The sequence below is a fragment of the Branchiostoma lanceolatum genome, chromosome 1 (genome assembly GCF_035083965.1).
Source record: "Branchiostoma lanceolatum isolate klBraLanc5 chromosome 1, klBraLanc5.hap2, whole genome shotgun sequence".
Taxonomy (NCBI): Eukaryota; Metazoa; Chordata; class Leptocardii; order Amphioxiformes; family Branchiostomatidae; genus Branchiostoma; species Branchiostoma lanceolatum.
The window spans coordinates 32,008,741-32,028,423 of NC_089722.1; the positions used below are offsets into that span (position 1 = coordinate 32,008,741).

Genomic DNA, 19,683 nt, shown 5'->3' on the forward strand with positions numbered 1-19,683 from the left:
AAGCGGGGTCGCTAGGTTGTATGAAACCTAACGTCAGCTACTTTTAAAACATACTAGCTATCGTCTAAGTCAGAAAAACATGACGAAGTACGTGGTGTCGAATTGCACGTGAAACACGTCATGCATGACGCTTCCGTGCAACTTGTTGTTATTGGCTCAGGAGTTTATTATGTTATGTCGCTGGACGTAAACTTATTTCATTGTTTTGTATAAAGGTGAGTCATGACTAAGGACCATAATTTTACCGTTCTTTATTGCTCATGAGAACAGGCGTTGACAAAATACACCTCGACATGTGGACATGACCCAACATGGACGATAACTGGTAGCGTTCGATAACTGGTAACGTTAGCATTACGTTATTACATTGCAAACATTTCTGTGGTCATTGAAGCTAACTTCAATACCATGAATGCAAACCTAAAGAGTTTTTAAAACATAATCCCTTTCTTGAAGATTTAGTAGAAGTACAGTCATTCAATGATTATATTACAGGTAAGTTTTGGGAATTCACCTGGAAGAGACAATTAACTGTGACGGGAGTACTTGACTCATGCTTTAAGTGAGTTTATGACTGTCGAATATCTTTAAAAAAAAGGTAACTACCAAGTACTTGATTACAATCAATTATCAACCCATTCCTTTAAGAGGTTATAAGATTAAAAGCAAAGTTCTTGAAAAATTCTGCCATGGGGCCTCACAACATGTAAAAACTAGAGTTCCACGACTTCATACCTTCGCCAAATGATTTTAACCTTTATGACTGACGTATACATTAAGAGTGTTTCTCATCGATTATTAATCATACCAGTTGATCGTCTTCTCCACCCAAATAACAGAAGTTGTCCAAAGTATGAGCTTAACACAAAAGGTAACCGTTATGCTAACATCTATCATCAGTTATGCAAACGAGGTCCGTATTTTTATCAGCATAATTTGATTAAACGTTATAACGTTAACGATGTCCACATTCACAACACTTTCAAATGCCACAAGTATGACACTGCCGTCATTTACCAGTATAGAATTATAGTAGTTTCTCATTGATTATGCAAATTAGGCCTACATTTACACATTCCCCTCTTCCTCAGTTACAAATGTAACATATCTGAATAGTCATATCATGGAACACAGCGGATTTTTCAAAAACTGCCTGATTGATTTTGTAAATCAGAATCTGATTTGCAGAATCATCGTCTAATCATTCAAAGCATCACGTAAGCTATCTACATACCAGAAATTATGACCATCCATTAACCCCATCTTAAGTTATCGTAATTTTCTCATTAATTATGCAAATGAGGTCTTAATTTGCATAGTTGATATCGATTGATATCTCACTTTTCCTCGTTACGCTGCAGTACAATAACGAGGCGCTGGGAGCCCCAAAATCCACTCATCTGGAGGGTTTGCACATACCTACCAACACCAAATATGAAGACAATCCATCCAGGCGTTCTCGAGTTATCGTGTTCACTAAGAGGCACACAGAAACGCTCGGTAAAACATAACCTTCTCAGCGAAGGTAATAAAGCGTGATTTGATTGAGGTATCAAAACTTTGTGTACCTGATGTCAGCTAAGTATCCATAAACATTTGCTGTTCTGATTAGAGTCTTCGATCCAAATACACCACTCCGTAAGATGTAAGAGCCACCCCTGAATACTGCTGGTTCCTGCGTTTGTCTGTATTTAAATAGGTCAAGTGTCAAGGTCTGTCCTTAAGCTGGCGAGACGACGTTCTGTCACAGCTACGGATAGTGTACGTAGAACGATACACTGCCGCCGCCGCTACGTCTTAACCATCACAGTTGATCTGGCGACGTCGTAAGAGACGTTACGTTAAGGTTTCTTGCAAGAGTCCAGGTCCTCCGAAGTTCAAGTCGTTGCCGCAACACCCCAGTTTGTTGACTCACACCAGAAAGGCAAGATGGCGACCGAATGGAACCTGTTGTCTCTCACCTACGGACTGCTCCTGTCGCTTGTCATCCTGTTTTGTATGTAAGTGTCGCTCTAGCTCTGCTCACATAAAATATTTAGACTAAAAATTCTGAATGTTCAGTATGGTGTACGCTAAAGAATCATGAAAAATCCCGGAACAGGGACTGGTAAAGAATATGTCTTTTAAAGCAGCCTTGGTGGTGAAATATGATACAGTCTGCTAGATCTGTTGTTCGTCACCAGTTTGGCCCAGGTAGGAAAAAGCACGTTGCCTGCCTTGAAACGTTCTGGGATGAATGCCAAATTCTTTTAGCAGTGACCTGGAACGTCGCCACATCGTGGAAACAGGCAACAGCTTGTTTGAGTTTGGCACTCTTTTACCTTCTACTGACGTCGTTGCTGTTGCATTCACTGCCAATGAACAACATTTTGGCAGACGTTAGCTTTCTATTTGATACGCGTTTTTACGGTTAATGCTTCAGATGTCATATTGAAGGTGTAGGAAAGGCGAATAACCCGGTGAATACAACGGTATGAGTGATTTGCTAATGAAGCCCTCATTCGCATGATTTATGCAGAAACCTCATATTTTCCTTTCGGAAAAAAATACCACAGAAGTCATGTTAGAGGGACAGCTGAATACAATGGAATTTGTGTTAAGCTGATGAATATTCTCAAAACGGTAGTTCCTGTAAAATGAGAAATAGACCATTCTCATAGCACATGTAAGTTAGGAAGTAATAAAAACTCTATGGCTTGAATAATAAATAAATTTCATTTGTTATAGGGTCTTGTACTCAAGTTTTGGATTTTGTTCACAGTTACATGTATCGCACCATGTCCATCCTGCGAATGCTGGGTGTGTCAGGCCCCACCCCATTGCCGTTCGTAGGAAACCTTCTGACCTACAGAAAGGTGAGTTCAGAAAGTTAGAGCTTAGAAACTATGCATTGATAATCATAGCGTATTGATTGGTTATGAGTCGCCAAGAATATTGCAACCGTTTAAATATGCTGAAGACAATTGCATCACTCACTCACTCTCTCCCATTGCTTAGTCAGCCATAGGAGCAGCATAACGTTCAGTAAAGATTCTCCATTGCTTGTGATCTTCTACAATTGCATACTTGGTGTGAAAATCTTGGCATAATGAACAAATAAAAGTAACACAATACGGAGAGAACACTCACAACACAGGCTATTGCCCTATCTAGTGAGAATTGGTGACATCAGTGTTGTTCAACAGTAACTGGTCTAGGCTTATTAGCTTTTCACAAATTTTGTCACTCAGCTTCCAATTAATACTATCATCATTTTCGATCGTAGGGACAAAGAGCAGCATTTGCGGAGTGGCGCAGAAAGTACGGTAGAGTATACAGGTACGTCAAATTATGTCAGTCTTAGTTTGTTTTATTTATTGTTTTATTGCATGTTTATTAGTACAACATTTTGAGGTGCAATTTTGAATAGGCTTGCAGCAATTGAATCCATATTTGTGCTCTGATCCATTTATACATGCCAAGGTAGGATATTGTTTCCGTCATCTTATTAGTCTAATCTTATTATACATGTTGTGACAAGAAGCGGTACAATCCAATAAAGACCAAGATAATCAATCCATGTTAACCTTCACTGCTGATGATTTATATAGTCAAAACAAGAGTTCGGAGACCTCTTACCTCCGTGAAATATTTGGAGTTTTATAAAAGGCTTGGTTCATCTTGTCTCGTTGATTATGGAAATGTTTGTTTGTTTTATTCAGATCTCCATTAGTGTGCAATCTTAACAATTTATACACTTATCTTCCTGGAGTCCACCTACATTAAATACGATTTTATCAATACAGGAACAGTACAATTGAATAAAATACAGGAAAAACGAAAACAATTGTCAGACAATAAATCATACAAAATCAAATTTGACGAGCTTAAAAGTGAGCGGAAAGGTCAGAGGTCAACATAAAATAACGGAATCATTGTATAGAAAATAAACCAGGAAGTGATACCAAATGAAAAGGATGTAGTTTTTTAAAACTTAATTGAATGAACTGAACATGAATATAAACAAAGGTAATCATAATGATACACATAACTTGTCTCCGATATACTAATCATATAGAAAAATTACCACCATGTGTCAAGACGCATGTGGTTATTTTTTCCATTACTCAATTAAATTAAGTTTTGATTTATATCTGTTTGCATTGATGGCCTTCTTTACCCAGAATATATAGACTTCATGACATTATGTATAAAAGTCCTATCCTTTAGGAGTGCAGTACCAAGTAGAGCCACCAGAAGGCCACAAAAGTTTTTCCATGACCTAATAAATGTCATCACAATCCATCAACGGATGCTCAAGTTTTGCTGACCACAAATATCCGGAAACGCAATCAAACTCACAAACACACAGGCAAACATACACAACCAGAACAACGCATCCATTTTCACGGAGGAAATGATACTGCATCCCACTATATAAAACAAAAGAATGTCAGTGTTTTCGAAGAAGAACTTTATTGCACGACAATTGAACATGGTACAATGGATGGCAAGAATTCGTAAACATAAATAACAATCGACTATTACTAATATCTAACATTTGCAGAGAGCTCAACTGCATCATGAATAACAATCGGTCTAATAATGTGAATTCTAATGGCTAAAACAGTATACAATGTAATGGTGACGATGATAGAATTTTGTGTCAGGATTTTCATTGGATTTCTTCTGTTTTAATATTAGAATCTAACGGAATATCTGTTTGAACCTCTAAAGATGTGACAATATTGTCTGTTCCCTTTTGTCCATGGTGATATTACTATTCATAGATGCAAGGCGTTTACAAATATACTTTGTTTCTACAGGATATTTGAGGGTCTGAATCCCAAGCTAGTTGTCAGCGATCGTGATATGGTGAAACAGATTCTGGTAGAGGACTCAACTAGTTTTCCTTTCAGGAAGGTAAATGCTCATTAAATGACTATGAAATCTTGTCATAACGTTATGTTTAATGATTGATGGATTGATGTATTTCCAACTAGAGTTCCACGACCAGATGCCTTCGCAAACTAATTTTGTGCAAATGCAAATGATATTTCAAAGAGGTCTCTTAATTGCCCTAGTATCTCCATGAAAAATGGATATATTGTTTTGAGCGTGTCTATATGTGTGTGTGTGTGTTTGCGCGCGCGCGCGCGCGTGTGTGTGTGTGTGTGTGCGTGCGTGCGTGTTTGTGTATGTGTCCGCGGATGCTTGTAGTCAGGATAACTCAAGAACTTCTGAATGGATTTTAATTATATTTAGTATGTAGTTAGGTGTTGGGAGAACAAAGTCGATTTTGGGCCCCCTGGTATGTGACCTTAGTACTGCAACAGAACTTCCATTTTTTGCACATTTTGACCTGAACATGATCTTGGTCTTTATTTTTGGATGGCAGATAGCTTGTGATGTAAAGAAGATGTGCTGTAGCTATGGACCCCCTAGCAGCTTGGTCTGGAACTGCATTGGCGTCTTTGCCAAAATCTTCCAATGAGAATAACTGAACAAAGGAACGACGGATTTCCATGATACTAAATATGCAGGTAGCTTAGACAGTGATGTACGTAATGAAGTACAAATCATGCGACTTGGGACTAAATTTGCATAACTAAAGAGGAAAATCTATATATATATTGTATATATATAACGAACACCAAAGGCTATGGCTAGTGAAAAGAAGAACGGCTACATCTGGATCCGGATATAAAATCGCGTCACGGTAGTGTGACAATACAAGATCAATAGTGTGAGAATATCGTGACGGTGCTGTTTTCAATTCTATCCTCAATCACTACCAACTGTCCACCCGGTCCCACCGCAACACCATCTATGCTTGACATGCCAGAAGCGACGCGACGGACATGCCGCCCGTCCCCTGTAAACATCTCCACCGTCCCGCCATCCCAATTGGCTACGAGGACGTTTCCCGAACTGTCCGTGCAGATTCCTGAAATCATCATTGTCTGGTCGTCAACAAAACTGAAGAGGTAATGTCCGGTTTTGTTAAAGGCATAAACGCGATTTTCTGTTAAGCTGTCGGACACAAAAATGCTTCCCTCACGTCCCACAGCGACCAGTCCGTGGAATTCTTTCTGCACCTGGAACTTGCGCAAAACAGTACCGTTTAAATGCAGTAGTTTTACTTGCCCATAACCTCTCAGTCGCTCCGTAATTACGACATAATCACTGCGTGTGTCCACTGCGATGCCACAGATCCTAATGCTCCGCAGCGAGGGATGCAGAGTTGTTAGATGATTTCCCGTTTTTGTATACCGACCAATTAACGACGTCGATCGAAAAGAATCTACTTTCTCTCCAACCACCCACAGATGACCCTTCCCGTCGATGGAAATGCCCGTGGGTTTCATCGTTTCGGACTGTTTCCCCGACAAGATTGTCGGAAAATGGCGGAGATAATCTCCCTTCATGTTGAAGACGTGAACTCGCTCGTTGAAGTTGTCGGCCACAAATATCTCGCTGCTAGGCGATACGACAACAGCACTTGGTCCGGAAATCTGACCCATCTCACCTTCTCCACCGAAGACAATCCTCGTTTGTTCGAAGTCTTCATTTACCTTTCCTGAGGAAGAACAAGTCGTCCCATTATCGATACCGAAAAAAAATGCTGATCCCACCTGCCCTTATAGTTTAGATAGAAAAAAAGGCGCTAGGGAGCCCAAGCCTACACCTCTGCCCCAAGAACTATCTACCACTCAAAAATCAAGACCAAAACATGTCCACAACACCGGCACTGCAAGCTTCACTGCTTATCTTGATGACCAACCATCCAACCAACCAACCAACCAACCAACCAACCAACCAACTAACCAACTCAACCAACCAACCAACCAACCAACCAACTCAACCAACCAACCAACCAACCAACCAACCAACCAACCAACTCAACCAACCAACCAACCAACCAACCAACCAACCATCCAACCAACCAACCAACCAACCAACCAACCAACTCAACCAACCAACTCAACCAACCAACCAACCAACCAACCAACAATCCAACCAACCAACCAACTCAACCAACCAACCAACCAACCAACTCAACCAACCAACCAACCAACCAACTCAACCAACCAACTCAACCAACCAACCAACCAACCAACCAACCAACCAACCAACCAACCATCCAACCAACCAACCAACCAACCAACCAACCAACCAACCAACCAACCATCCAACCAACCAACCAACCAACCAACCAACCAACCAACTCAACCAACCAACCAACCAACCAACCAACCAACCAACCAACACACACACACACACACACACACACACACACACACACACACACACACACACACACACACACAGATGCTGTCCAAAATGTAACTTTCTTGGGTTAGGTAAGAACATCATAATCTTAATCATGCCATGAGTCACCTGAGCGATGTGCCTTATGAACTCTGTCGTAGATTGTATGGTGGTTACCATTTAATGGGTGGCTGAAAACGTCATATATAACCTCTATACCAGAATCTCTGTACATTTTTCGGCTTATGATACACTTTTTGTTGATGACTGCTTTTTGTGGATGGATTGTGCAGCCAGTCCGTAACCGGTATAAGGCTGCACAAACGACCCAGTACAAAAAAGAAGTAAAAAGCGTATTATAAGCCCGAAATAGACACAGGGAGCCTGCTATGGAGGCTAGGACATGTACCTGAACATCCCGTGCCATCAACCCGCCCGTCCCGTGCACATCCGGTGTCACAGGTGCAGTTGGCGTAAAGCGCGGGGGTGAGATTGTCTGTACAGTTGGCCTGGACGTCACACGGAGTATGCGTAGACGAGTGGGCGGTCATATCTGGGGTTGACAATAAAAACAAAGGATCTAAGATCTCACTACTCCTTGAAATATTTAGTTTTTCTACATCTCTTGACAGAATACGACTAAAAAAAAAACACACATATATGTTATGGTGGTCCGGAACATACATGTCTAGAGTGTTGATATATATTACAACAGGCCATGAACCTATTTATCATGGCTGTCGATATATATATATATATATGTATCTTCCGTCAGCGTTTGAAGTAAGACGTTCCTGACATTAAGATATGCCACATATAAGGTGCCGAACTGTCGTTTTTAAAAGCCAGAAAAGTTTTAAGTCGTCATCAAGACGACAGTTTGGCACCTTATATGTGGCAAATTTTAATGTCAGGGACGTCTTGCCTCTAACGGTAACGGAAGTTACAAAATGTGTACAGTCAAATGAGAACGAGCGATATATGTTGATATGATATGAGCCATGCAGGTATGGTACCATCAGTGCTGACTGGTGAATGTGACGTGTAGTCCACATGCCGGGTTGCGTCCGCTTCGAAAGTAGTTCTATCTGTAAACGTGGTTTCTGTCCATGTCTGAGGAGGAAAAAAACAAGTTCATTAAAAATACAGGGAAAAATTCTAGAGATCTAGAATCCGTACAGTAGACGCATTCCCACCTGTAAGGCCAAACTAACGGCAATGTTCAAGATTAGTGCCACAACTATCCTGATAATGCAAATGACTTACATATCTACATAATGTATGCTTGGTCATGTACGCCTTTAACTAATTTACACATGTCGCTATATTGACAGTCCAGTTATTTACCACTTAGATGAATTATGACGCTTTTGCATTAATTATGCAATTAGGAATTTAGTTGATATCTATTAATACTTCACCTTCAATACACAACATGTTACATGTATTTGAGTCCTATGATGGAACACACTGCAAATATAGCTTGTCCTCATTAATTATGCAAAGTTGTGTCCCAAAACCCAATTCCCAACACAGACACACACCTGCAAGATACCTGTACATGAGAAGGGAGTTCTTTTCTAAATAAATGCATATCTCCTATTCTTCATAGGGGAAGAGCAATAACTGTACTAACAGTACTTCATACAATATTAAGTATGTACAATAGATATCGACTATCAACTTGAAGATATACAACTTGCCGTTTGTTTGCTGCTGTCTTGCTTCCCTGGCATGAATGTCACAATTATGCAGGCTGATAGAACCATCAGCGCCGCCACCACCACAATCGTGGTGATGATACAGACCAGGCATGGTCGTGACGTGACACACCTATGACCTATAAAGTAAGAAAGGAGTAAGACAGACAACTTCATTCAAATCGCACCAGTGCCAAAGGTAACAGGGGAAATTATGACCCACTTTCAAAACTGACAGATAACACCTGTCAACGCATGCATATAATGGAAATATAGATAATCCTCATTACATATGCAAATTCAGTCCAAATTTGCATAATTTACAATTCATTGTGTGCACCTCTATCTAGGCTACCTGTATAGTAAATAACGTGAAAATCTGTTCCTCCGTTCTTCAGTTACTCTCCTTAGAAGATTTTGACGAATACGCCATTGCAGTTCCAGTGACACATACCAGGGGGGCCCAAAATCGACCTTGACCGTTCTCCTCCCAACGCCTACCCACATATCTAATATCATCACAATCCATTTACACGTTCTTCAGTTATGCTGACTTAAAACATCCGGAGACACACACATACACGCACGCAAAGACACACGCAAAGACACTTAAAACAATATCTTAATGAAAAAGTTTTTTTTTTTCATGGAGATAACAAACGCAAGTCTAACAAAGTGGTGGGACCCTAAGTCATCGGACTGCAACTTACATTCAGCTGCCCTTGGCTGTACAACATTCGGGGCGTACATGGGGTTTGGGCGTAGCGCGTTCCCGCCGTACATGGGGTTTGGGGGTAGTGCGTTCCCGCTGTACATGGGGTTTGGGGGTAGCGCGTTCCCGCTGTACATGGGGTTTGGGCGTAGAGCTTTCCCACCGTACATGGCGTTGGGAAGTAGTCCGTCCACGTCCGCTGTCCCTCTCGGCTCTGAAGACATTAGAACACAGGTATAACATGTCGGTTACGGTTATTTGTCTTGTATCTAGTTTCTTTTGACGCATCCATTTCTGACCAAGCTACCTCTATGAACCTGAATATTAATTATATATAGTAAAGAAAGAAACATTACTCTATAGCCTGACACAAATAGCAGATGATATTTCAACTTACAGACTGTCAGAAGATAAATCTAAATATTCGCCTTGACAACGCCCTGGTCATTCATCGAAACAATCCCTGATTCATCATTAGATTAGTTTTATGGACCGTATAAAACACGTTAGCAGTGGATAGCGATTGCCAAATAAATTATGAAACTGTGACGAACTCAACTTACCGGAGCTGGTGTCGGGCAGTCCACAGACGCTCTGGGAATTGTTGACAGGGTGGTTCTCATAGTGTGCTGCCTGTGTGCCGCTTGACATGGCTGTGTTTTCTGCTTTCTTCTCATCAGAGCGATCAGCATCATTCGATTGTTTGATGACAGTTTTTGGTCGAGTTCCATCACGTTCGTCAAAGGCATATGCGTATGGTTCGCCGTTTGTTACACCATCTCGGCGATTAGCAATTGCATACGGACGGATACACTCATCGTCAGATACATCGTCTGTGTTTTCAGCTTTCTTCTCATCAGAGCTATCAGTATCATTCGATTGTTTGATGACAGTTTTTGGTCGAGTTCCATCACGTTCGTCAAAGGCATATGCGTATGGTTCGCCGTTTGTTACACCCTCTCGGCGATAAGCAACTGCATACGGACGGATACACTCATCGTCAGATACATCGTCTGTGGTGTCTGGTTTGTCCTGATCAGAGCTTTCAGCTTCCTTCGATTTCTTGATGACTGTCTCTGGTCTAGTTGCATCACGATCGTGCTCGAAGTCTTCTGCTTTGTTGTTTGCATCATGGACCTGGGTGTCTGGCCTGTCAACACTGGTATTATCGACATCTCTACTGCTCTTGTAAGCCAAAGCTGATGTTTCTTCACGACGGATATTTTTCAGATGGTATAATTGCACTATGTTATTTGCGTTACAGCCTTCGGTATGGTAGATATCTCTTGGGAAAGGATATTCTGCTTCTACGTGTGGAGTATCAACATAAAGTGATTGATTCTGTTCAGTTTTGTCGACGTTTATATACGAAGTGCAGATAGTCGGTAGCGACGAGCGTTCCGCACGGTTGTCTGGGTTGTTACCAGGTCTGTCATCCTCGTTAGGGGACTCGGCCGAAGCCTCGCTATGGACCTCCTGCAACGGGTCTTCCTCTGAACTGGTCTGGACCCATTGGAGCTGGTGTTGATTGTCCTCTTGGTCCACAGGCTTCTCTGTTGTGGTAGAGTCCCGGAGATGATGCAAGTCTGCTTGCGTGGCTTCCCTATTTTTCGGTGTTCCATAACCGGTGTCGCCTGTCTTCTTCATCGCATCCATCCACGGTCTTGTCGATAATGGAAATGTGATGGAACACACGAAAGCCTGTCGGATCGCTTTGTGAATTTGGGATATATTGCTATGGCTTTTCCATAACGCTTTATACATATGAGTGGAGACCGGATGTACATGTAAATTAGGTAGACAATCTTTGCACGCAATTTAATTAAATCCGGTTCGTCGCACAGATTACATTACTTTTAGTCTAGCCAATCTAAGGAACCTCACCGTTTGAAATAAATGCCCTTGCTCCTCCCACACAATTCAAGGCCGGTTCGTCGCGCAATCTCTTGCTGGCAGAGGTTAATGACCCCTCCCGAGCGATTTAGTCAGACTAAACTTCTAGCCTGTCCCCAGGGAATAGTTGTTCCAGTTTGACAATTGATGCGTGTTAGTGGTGCATGAGAGTCTTAATCATGCAATATAGCAGATTTCTAAAGTTTCCTCGTTATTTATACAAAGTAGTTTGCCCAAAATCTAAACATCTTGAGGTTTGGCACATACATACAGGCATACCAAATATGAAGACAATCCAGTTATGAGTTTTCGACCTATATATCGTGGTCACTAACAGACACACGAAGCACGCCCAGTAAAATATAACCTTCTTGGCGAAGGTAATTACCTATTTGTGATGATTGACACAGGATCGTTGGGAATACCCTGTTGGTGTGGGTCGAAGAAAGCCACCTTGCCCAAATTGTCACACTGCGACGCAATTGCGCATAAAATCCAGATTAGTTGGCCCGGAATAGCACATCTTAAGTTTCAATGCAAATGATATTATCGGAAATCGCATTGTTGCCAATGAGACATTCATCAAAATTGGTTCGCATTGATAAAAAGATATTCGCCGTTTTGCGCCGCTTTGTGCCATTTTGCGAATTGCGATTTTTTTTCAATTGAACAAAATCCCAATTTTCTGCGACATATTTCGTTGATTGGCTACTTTGCGAAAATCTAGAAAATTGGTGCAGACTAGTAAGATAATCGCTTTAGGCCTTTAGTTACCAAAGTAGGGCTGAACATAAAGGCTGAAGTCCACCATTCACAGGCCCCTATACTTTCAATGGTAAACAAATAAGGAAAAGGCTGTCAAAAGTCACCTACCTGAAGTTTAGATAATGGAAAACTCACATTGGCAGCGTAGTCTGACCTCTGCAGTGTCAATCTAATGAGTTTCGCCGATTTTCCAGCGGCGCAAACTGGTGAAATTCTATCAAAACATGGCGAGATGACCTTTGACCCCCCCCTACACAAGAAATGGGCACATCCAAACAACACTTATTTCAAAGTGTACCGGACACTTCAAACCTGGCTAAAACCCTGTTTTTCTAAATAAATGAAATAGCCACAACCTTTACCTGTCAATTCCAGCTCATAAACGCCAACATTTCCAACAAAGAGGAGTCCTACAGATACTTTTAACAAAGCTATACAAGGCTATTTCTATGAAATGAAATGGACCCTCATGACTGTAATCGTGACCTTTGGCCTAAAGGTTTACCATGCTTACCATGTTTCCTCCCGTAGCCGTTGCCTATACCCACGGGACTCCCTTCTGAAGGCTTGACGAATGCCTCGTCTATTTCCGACCATAAGCGGCACCGCAAAGTTTTAACTCCAGCTTTTAGTCCGGAGAAACTGAAAATGGTAAGATTATTTATTTTTATTTTTCTTGCATTTCTTCAGGTGCTTATTTAGCGACATAAAGCGTTGGCTGAAAAACCATACTGAAACTCTAAGATTTAAAAGCTTATTTGATCTGGCTGTAGCTTGCTAGCATAAAACGTTATCGTATATTGACGTTTTGTATTATTGTATCGCATTGTGTTGTTCAGAATACCCCTAACATTCTCCCTTGAACTTTTGAAAAGCGGCCAAGGCCGAAGAAAGTAACGCTATATCTGTGTTCATTTTCAAGGTAAATAAAGGTTGGAGGAAAAGCATTCAGATATTTAGATGCATCCAGATGTTATGTATGAATCTCGCACATTTAATGTTGTCGTTGATTTTATAATCGGTACAGATGGTGCCTCTGGTAAACAGATGTGCGGATCATCTCATGGAGACTCTGGAAAAGATGTCCAGAGAGGGAACACCATTTGATGCCAAAAGGTAATAGGCCAAGGCATTTACATTTTCACGTTTCCACAACATCGTGCCTCCTCCAACACAATCTTTTTGGTCGCCATATTACGTACAAAATTACAATTATATATATGAATACTTTACTTTTGGGCCCGCATAAGAGAGTACCGACACCTATGGCTATAGTGCAAAGTGAACTTATATTCTACTACATTAAAATCTACAGAATTCTCTATTTTTCAATAATTCAATCTGTATCTATATTATATTCTCTTTAAGGTGCATGATGATCTGTATATGCATGAACAGAGTATGAATCCATATGCACAGCTCTAAATCGACTACGAAACCACCATAGATATACTGTAAATACATTTAAGTTCGCGTGGTTTTTATTTCGCGCTAAGGCGAAAATGGAGTGTTCGCGGTGGTTCTAAGTCCGCGGCAGCACTATAGTCACATACTGCTACAGTATTGGACAAAAATGTTTACGGTGGTTTTAAGTTTGCGGTGAAACGTCGCGGCGAAAACCGCGAACATAAAACCTCCGCGAACATTTCTGCATGGTATTGATGTGATCGGCTTGCGATTGCACAAGTCGAAAGGTAACCCAAAACGCAATCTCTCATAGAATTAGCAATCGGGTTTCAGCTACAATGCACGCTTGAAGTAATGAATTACCTTTGTTTTTTTCTCGAGGGTTTTCGGTTGCTTCAGCATGGACGTGATAGCTAGCACGGCATTTGGAATCGACGTGAATTCTCACAAGCATCCACAGGATCCTTTTGTGCAGAATGCGAAGAAAGTCGACATCACCGAGTTTACAGCTTTGCCTCCCTCCGTGATCATTGCAGGTGAACCACAAGAGTTTAAACAAGAGTTCGGAGACCTCATATCTCCATGAAATATTAAATATATATATGAAATTAAATTCTTTAAAATTGAAGGGCTCAATAAATAATCTATTTGCGTAATAGGTGTCTGTTAATGTACCACCTACCATAAACTATTTATGTTACGTGTATTTAAGTCATATAATGGAAACACTGCAAGTACAGATTTTCCTCATCAATTATTCAAATTAAGTCCGAATTTGCATAGCATGCACTTCATTATGTATAGGTGATTATTAAACGCTCATCTCTACAACTTTGCATTTTGATTCAGGCATCCTGTCTACATTCCTTCCGAAGTACGTTCTGCAAAAGTTGGGATTTGCCATCTTTCCTACCGATTCAGTCTCTTTCTTCCGCGGGGTATTGAAGGATATCATTTGTAACAGAAGCAAACTACCACCTGACCAGGTAAGGTCTTCTTTATATTTTAGATTTATAAAGGTGAAACTTTATTTCATTACTTGACCCACGTCCAAATCTAAAGGGGTGATGACAGCATTTATGTCATACCTTGGCCGTGATAACGTTTGATACGGATGTTCAGGACTGGGTGATATGTTCGGTTATCACATGGGCTTCAACTTAAATCACAATATCACAAGAATTATTATTGGAACGCGCTTCACTTGCACCGAGTGCGCCATTGTCGAAAATTTTGAATTGTTGTTACAAGTTTATCTTTTTTATGTCTGGCCGATGTCGCATCGAAATGTGTGTCTTCATAGGTGGGTAAGACATAAATGAAATACAACAAGGTGTACTACGAAGGCCGTCTGGTGATCTTACCTGCGAGGTCGTCCTGATACCTTGGGTGCTACGGAATACACCGCGTTGCATTTATATTGATGACCTTGCTGTCACGCCAATTCTGCAATACCTACTATTTGTGTATGTGCAAAATATAGGTATGAGATTCACAAACTGACTTGTTTGCCAATGAGAAAAGTAAAGAAAAAGTAAAAAAACTTGTCTAGTAAATATGTAAGACAAACATTTTTTTTTAAATATTGTCGTTAATGTGATTAGGCGTGTAAATAAATTGTCTTTAAGCCATTTTTAGCAATAATAGAACTTTTAAGAATCGTGACTCATCAAAAATAACACGAATTATTGACGAATTATCCAGCGAAGAGTCGACCTACTTGAGTTGATGACGCGATCAAATGAAGACAATATCCACAACCAAGACGACGTAAGCAAGATCCGAGGTAGATGTCTTTATTTTGTTTTCTAAAAATATTTAGACAATATCGTATGAAATACTGCAGCCTTCATAGAATGTTGTTTTGGATTTTAATGATATCCAGCTTTGTCTAGTATTATCTACCAAACAAGTTGATGTGACCACATAGAAACAAGACAGCTTTAAATTTCTCATGACACAAAAAAACAGACTGTCAGCATTATCTGACTAATAGTATATTCAACAGCAGTTATTAGTATTTTTGCGCCAAGTTTTTAATTCTCACGCTTTTTAACATATCACCATCGGAGAATTATTCTGAGGACTTGAGGTTTCTGCGGTTGTCAGTCTGTATGTGACATAATTTTACAGGGAACATGGTGACAAGTTCGGAACCCGACTAAGTAACTCGACAAAAAATGTACCCCCGCCCCTACTTTTGAAAAGCCGAACAATCTTAAACGAAGTGAAATGTGGCCAGACGACAATTTGTTATAAGTAGCGTCGTAACTCTCATAAACAAATAGTGAAAGACAGTTTTGTGATTTTAAAACATTCGTAAGTCTTGCCTTCATTGACTGCATTTGTATGAGCCGTTCCTGTTTGTATCATTGTAGGCCTGTCACAAGACGAAATAATCACACAAACCGTGGCTTTCTTCGTGGCTGGGTACAGTACCTCCTCGGGTCTTCTGGCCAACGTTGCTTTGTATTTGACTAAGAATCCGGACGTCATGGAAAAGCTGCAGCATGAGATCGCTTCTGTGGTAAAGGAAACGGTAAGACAACTTCCTAGGACACGTCTCATCAGTTACATTTAGCAGCAAATAGACACATCTTTTTCTTGTAAGGAAATTTTACGTTCTTGTAGATTCAACTCTGATAAATAAAGTTCTAATTTATTATGATATACATGTACACCTAGATGTTCAGATCATCATTAGTTGATTTAATCATACATATCAAATAGCATCGAAAAAGGTTGTTTGGTACATCTTAAAGCATATAGATGAGCGGATTACGTAAGTCTTAGCTTACATAAACTCCACATAGCTTTTAACTTATAGTTGTGAGTACTAGTTTTAAAATCCTTTACTCAATAAGGCATACTGTTTGCGTTATCATTAGCGGATGACCAACAAATTAAATTTTCGTGTCTATGACTGATGACGGAAATTATCTTTTAGCGCTGACCGGGGCATTTCCGAAGCGCGGCGGGTTCCAATTCGTGGGTGATTCGGTCTTTTTCCTTTACAAAAATTCCGAGACCTATTGCCCATGATTTTGTTTGTTTACAGGGCGAGATTCAGCACGAGGACATCCAACGACTGGAATACATGGACATGGTCTTGATGGAAACGCTGAGGATGGTCCAATTTATAAGGTACTAGCCTCTTATCGTTATCGAGTTCTGTGTTTTTGCTGCGTTTTATTGGGCAAGGATCTTCTAATTGATATATTACATACTTGCTGCATTTACCTCATATTCAATTAGTTATTTACAGTGGGCTGTCTGAAAATTGTACATCTAAAAGGAAATGCTTTATTTCATATGCCTAGGAAGTTTGGTGGATTTACATACTTTTGGGTATACAGAGTACACATTGTGATCACATTGCCTTGATTGTTGTTGTGTTTACAACTTATAGGATTCCCAGACTTTGTATCAAAGACACGATCATGAAGTGGATAACTGTACCAGCGGGTACAGAAGTCGTCATCTACACTGGTGATCTCCACATGGACCCTGACTATTGGAACGATCCGATGACCTTCAACCCGGAAAGGTTTGACGTCAACTTCTTAAACAAGTGACCATTAAACTTAAACTTTCATTCTTTTCTGTGATAACTAGAACTGTATGTTACCTTGATATTGTATTGTATTGCTTAAAGTAATAAGGATGAATGAAAAGACTACATGAATTCATATGCTGAGAATGTCGTTTGGTCATGTGGTACATTTGAAAAAATTATAAAAAATTAGAATGATGTATTTTCTTTTTTTACGTTTTTTGTTTTGTATGTTTTCTCTATCTGAATAAAGTTCTTGAAAATTAAGAAAAATGTAAAACAAATATTACAATGATGTATGATATGAAAGATCATATGATATTTCTACCAGCAGTACCAGAGAATTATGACATGATGCTTACCTGTAAGAGTTATCTGAGGGAGTAAATGTTTGTTCCTAAATTGACAGATTTAGCAAAGAAGAGCGTGCCAAGCGAGACCCGTGCACCTTCCTCGCCTTTGGAGCGGGACCACATAAGTGTATTGGCATGCGTCTGGCCCTGATGACGTCGAAGATTGCCTTGGCCCGTTTGCTGCAGAAATACCGCTTCGTGCCCTGCCCACAAACTCCGGTAAGTACCATTATATAAAGTAATTTATCTGATTCTATCTACATTAAGTACAGTAGATATTTATCTGAGTAATGAGTCTGCTGAGCTGTGATGCCTTGTAACATGCTCGATGGACCTTCCCCGAACAAGGAACCCATATTTTCGCTCCAACCAGGATGTCATTACTTAATATACACAAGGACTTACGGTTCTGCACTACCCTATTTTAGCACGTACCGCACCTAAAACTGCTGCTGCATTACGCTAATGGTCACTTGCGCTGCCATTATACAAGCAATAAAAAAACGGAACGATGACTATGGTATCAACTTATGGTGTTGTTTTTACATGTAGGGGCGGGATGACTTCTCACTCTTCGATTACGACATCTGGGTCAAGCTGAAGCAATTGGACGACAGGAACCGATCTACTGCTCTGTAGAGTAGTTTTTAATTGAGGACAATTTCTCAAACCGATTGAATGTAAAGGTGATGTGTAAGTTGTGGGTTTCACGTGCACACTTTATCTATCTTTATCTTCTTCTTTATCTAAATGAGTTGATAAACGCATAGTTAAATATATTAATTGATGAGCCCGGTTTTAACCGAAGGTGTCTAATTTCTTCTTTCGAAAAGTCTCAGAATTTTGTAGTATTGCATTTTTGAATTGATTTAGCCAGAGCTCTTAAAGAGGGTTGTGGAAAAGTTAAGAAGCGGCCAATGTCAATTTTGCAAGTCAAGTCCAAGATGCATTTGAAAATACCAAAACGAAATCATCTATTCCCCTGCTATATAGGAGTGGTAGAGTGGTAAAGGTTGACGATCAGGTGAACGTCCTCTGTATTTGATGTTTTTGATGACTCGCCATCTTCTGGCAGGATGTTAGTAAACGTACTACTAGCTGAATTAACTTCAAACATCAACTGAGCATATGCATTGTAAATAGATCATAACCCGCCTGAAACTCATTCTAAGAACAATGGCATTGCATTGCAGCAGAGGCGGTTTTAAGTAATTTGCCTATTAACTGATGTCTAAACCTCTAAAAAAATATGTATCTTCTCAACTAGCTTTTTGAACAAAACTTTGCCAGACAGAGTAAAAAGAACCAGATAGTTGCAGCTTACCTAAATACTCAATGATGATGATCCCTGTATTCTGCAGCTCAGGTATTAAATACTCAATACAATGCAAATATGTTAGCACACAAGACCTGAGGCAGTGTCCAATTTCAACTGACCCTGTGAAGCTTAAAGTTTTGTCTCAAAAACTCTTATCTTTATTTTAGAATTAGAAGTATGGTACTATAGTCACAGCTGAATTATCTTTCGATTGATAGCTGTGGGGCTAGCAAAATGGTAATCTACTTTGTAATCCTAGAAACCAGGACAAGGACCGCCACCCATCCACTTTACCAGGCTTGGCTTGATGTGCCTGTGTGGTATTACTCTATTATCCACGTTGTATAGTTCAATCTGTCATCAGGCCATTATTTCGTAATGTGTAGCCAAACCTTTATGTCTTATCTGTTGTTTCCATATGGTAGAATGTCTTGAAGAGTGGCTATTTCATTAATGTAATTTCTTATCTAAGCTATTCTATGTGTATGGCATGGCTGTCAGTTGCATACTGAGCATTGATAGTTAATGCTACCTCTATTTGAGTGATTTGCACCTTTGGTCCTTGAATAGAAAATAACCTCAAGAAAATATGATTTGTGCTCAGTTTTCAATACAACATATCCTACAGCTGAATGAAGTGTTATATTTTCCTGATGGAAATTAAGCTTAACTCGCTTAGGAAAATACCTGACCCTGATTGACCCCACAAGCTAATTGAGCGTACCAACAAA

The 19,683-nt window shown here is 40.1% G+C and overlaps 1 protein-coding gene across 1 annotated transcript; it reads left to right on the forward strand.

The window, feature by feature from the left end:
* Positions 1-1,696: 1,696 nt before the first annotated feature.
* LOC136449173 (cytochrome P450 3A8-like) lies at positions 1,697-19,585 on the forward strand. The gene is made up of 14 exons (XM_066449035.1): positions 1,697-2,000; positions 2,762-2,855; positions 3,266-3,318; positions 4,806-4,902; positions 12,853-12,972; positions 13,349-13,437; positions 14,110-14,264; positions 14,578-14,714; positions 15,433-15,514; positions 16,107-16,267; positions 16,787-16,872; positions 17,138-17,275; positions 17,691-17,853; positions 18,187-19,585. The coding sequence occupies exons 1-14, from the start codon at positions 1,930-1,932 to the stop codon at positions 18,271-18,273; spliced, it is 1,533 nt and encodes a 510-aa protein (XP_066305132.1). The 5' UTR covers positions 1,697-1,929; the 3' UTR covers positions 18,274-19,585.
* The last annotated feature ends 98 nt before the right edge of the window (positions 19,586-19,683 follow it).

Bases quoted from the DNA above. Each gene is read 5' to 3' on its own strand.
- LOC136449173 (XM_066449035.1), top strand. From the start codon at position 1,930: ATGGCGACCGAATGGAACCTGTTGTCTCTCACCTACGGACTGCTCCTG. The intron at 13,438-14,109 runs GTAATAGGCCAA...TTTTTTCTCGAG, and splicing joins ACACCATTTGATGCCAAAAG to GGTTTTCGGTTGCTTCAGCA. The intron at 17,276-17,690 runs GTTTGACGTCAA...CTAAATTGACAG, and splicing joins ATGACCTTCAACCCGGAAAG to ATTTAGCAAAGAAGAGCGTG.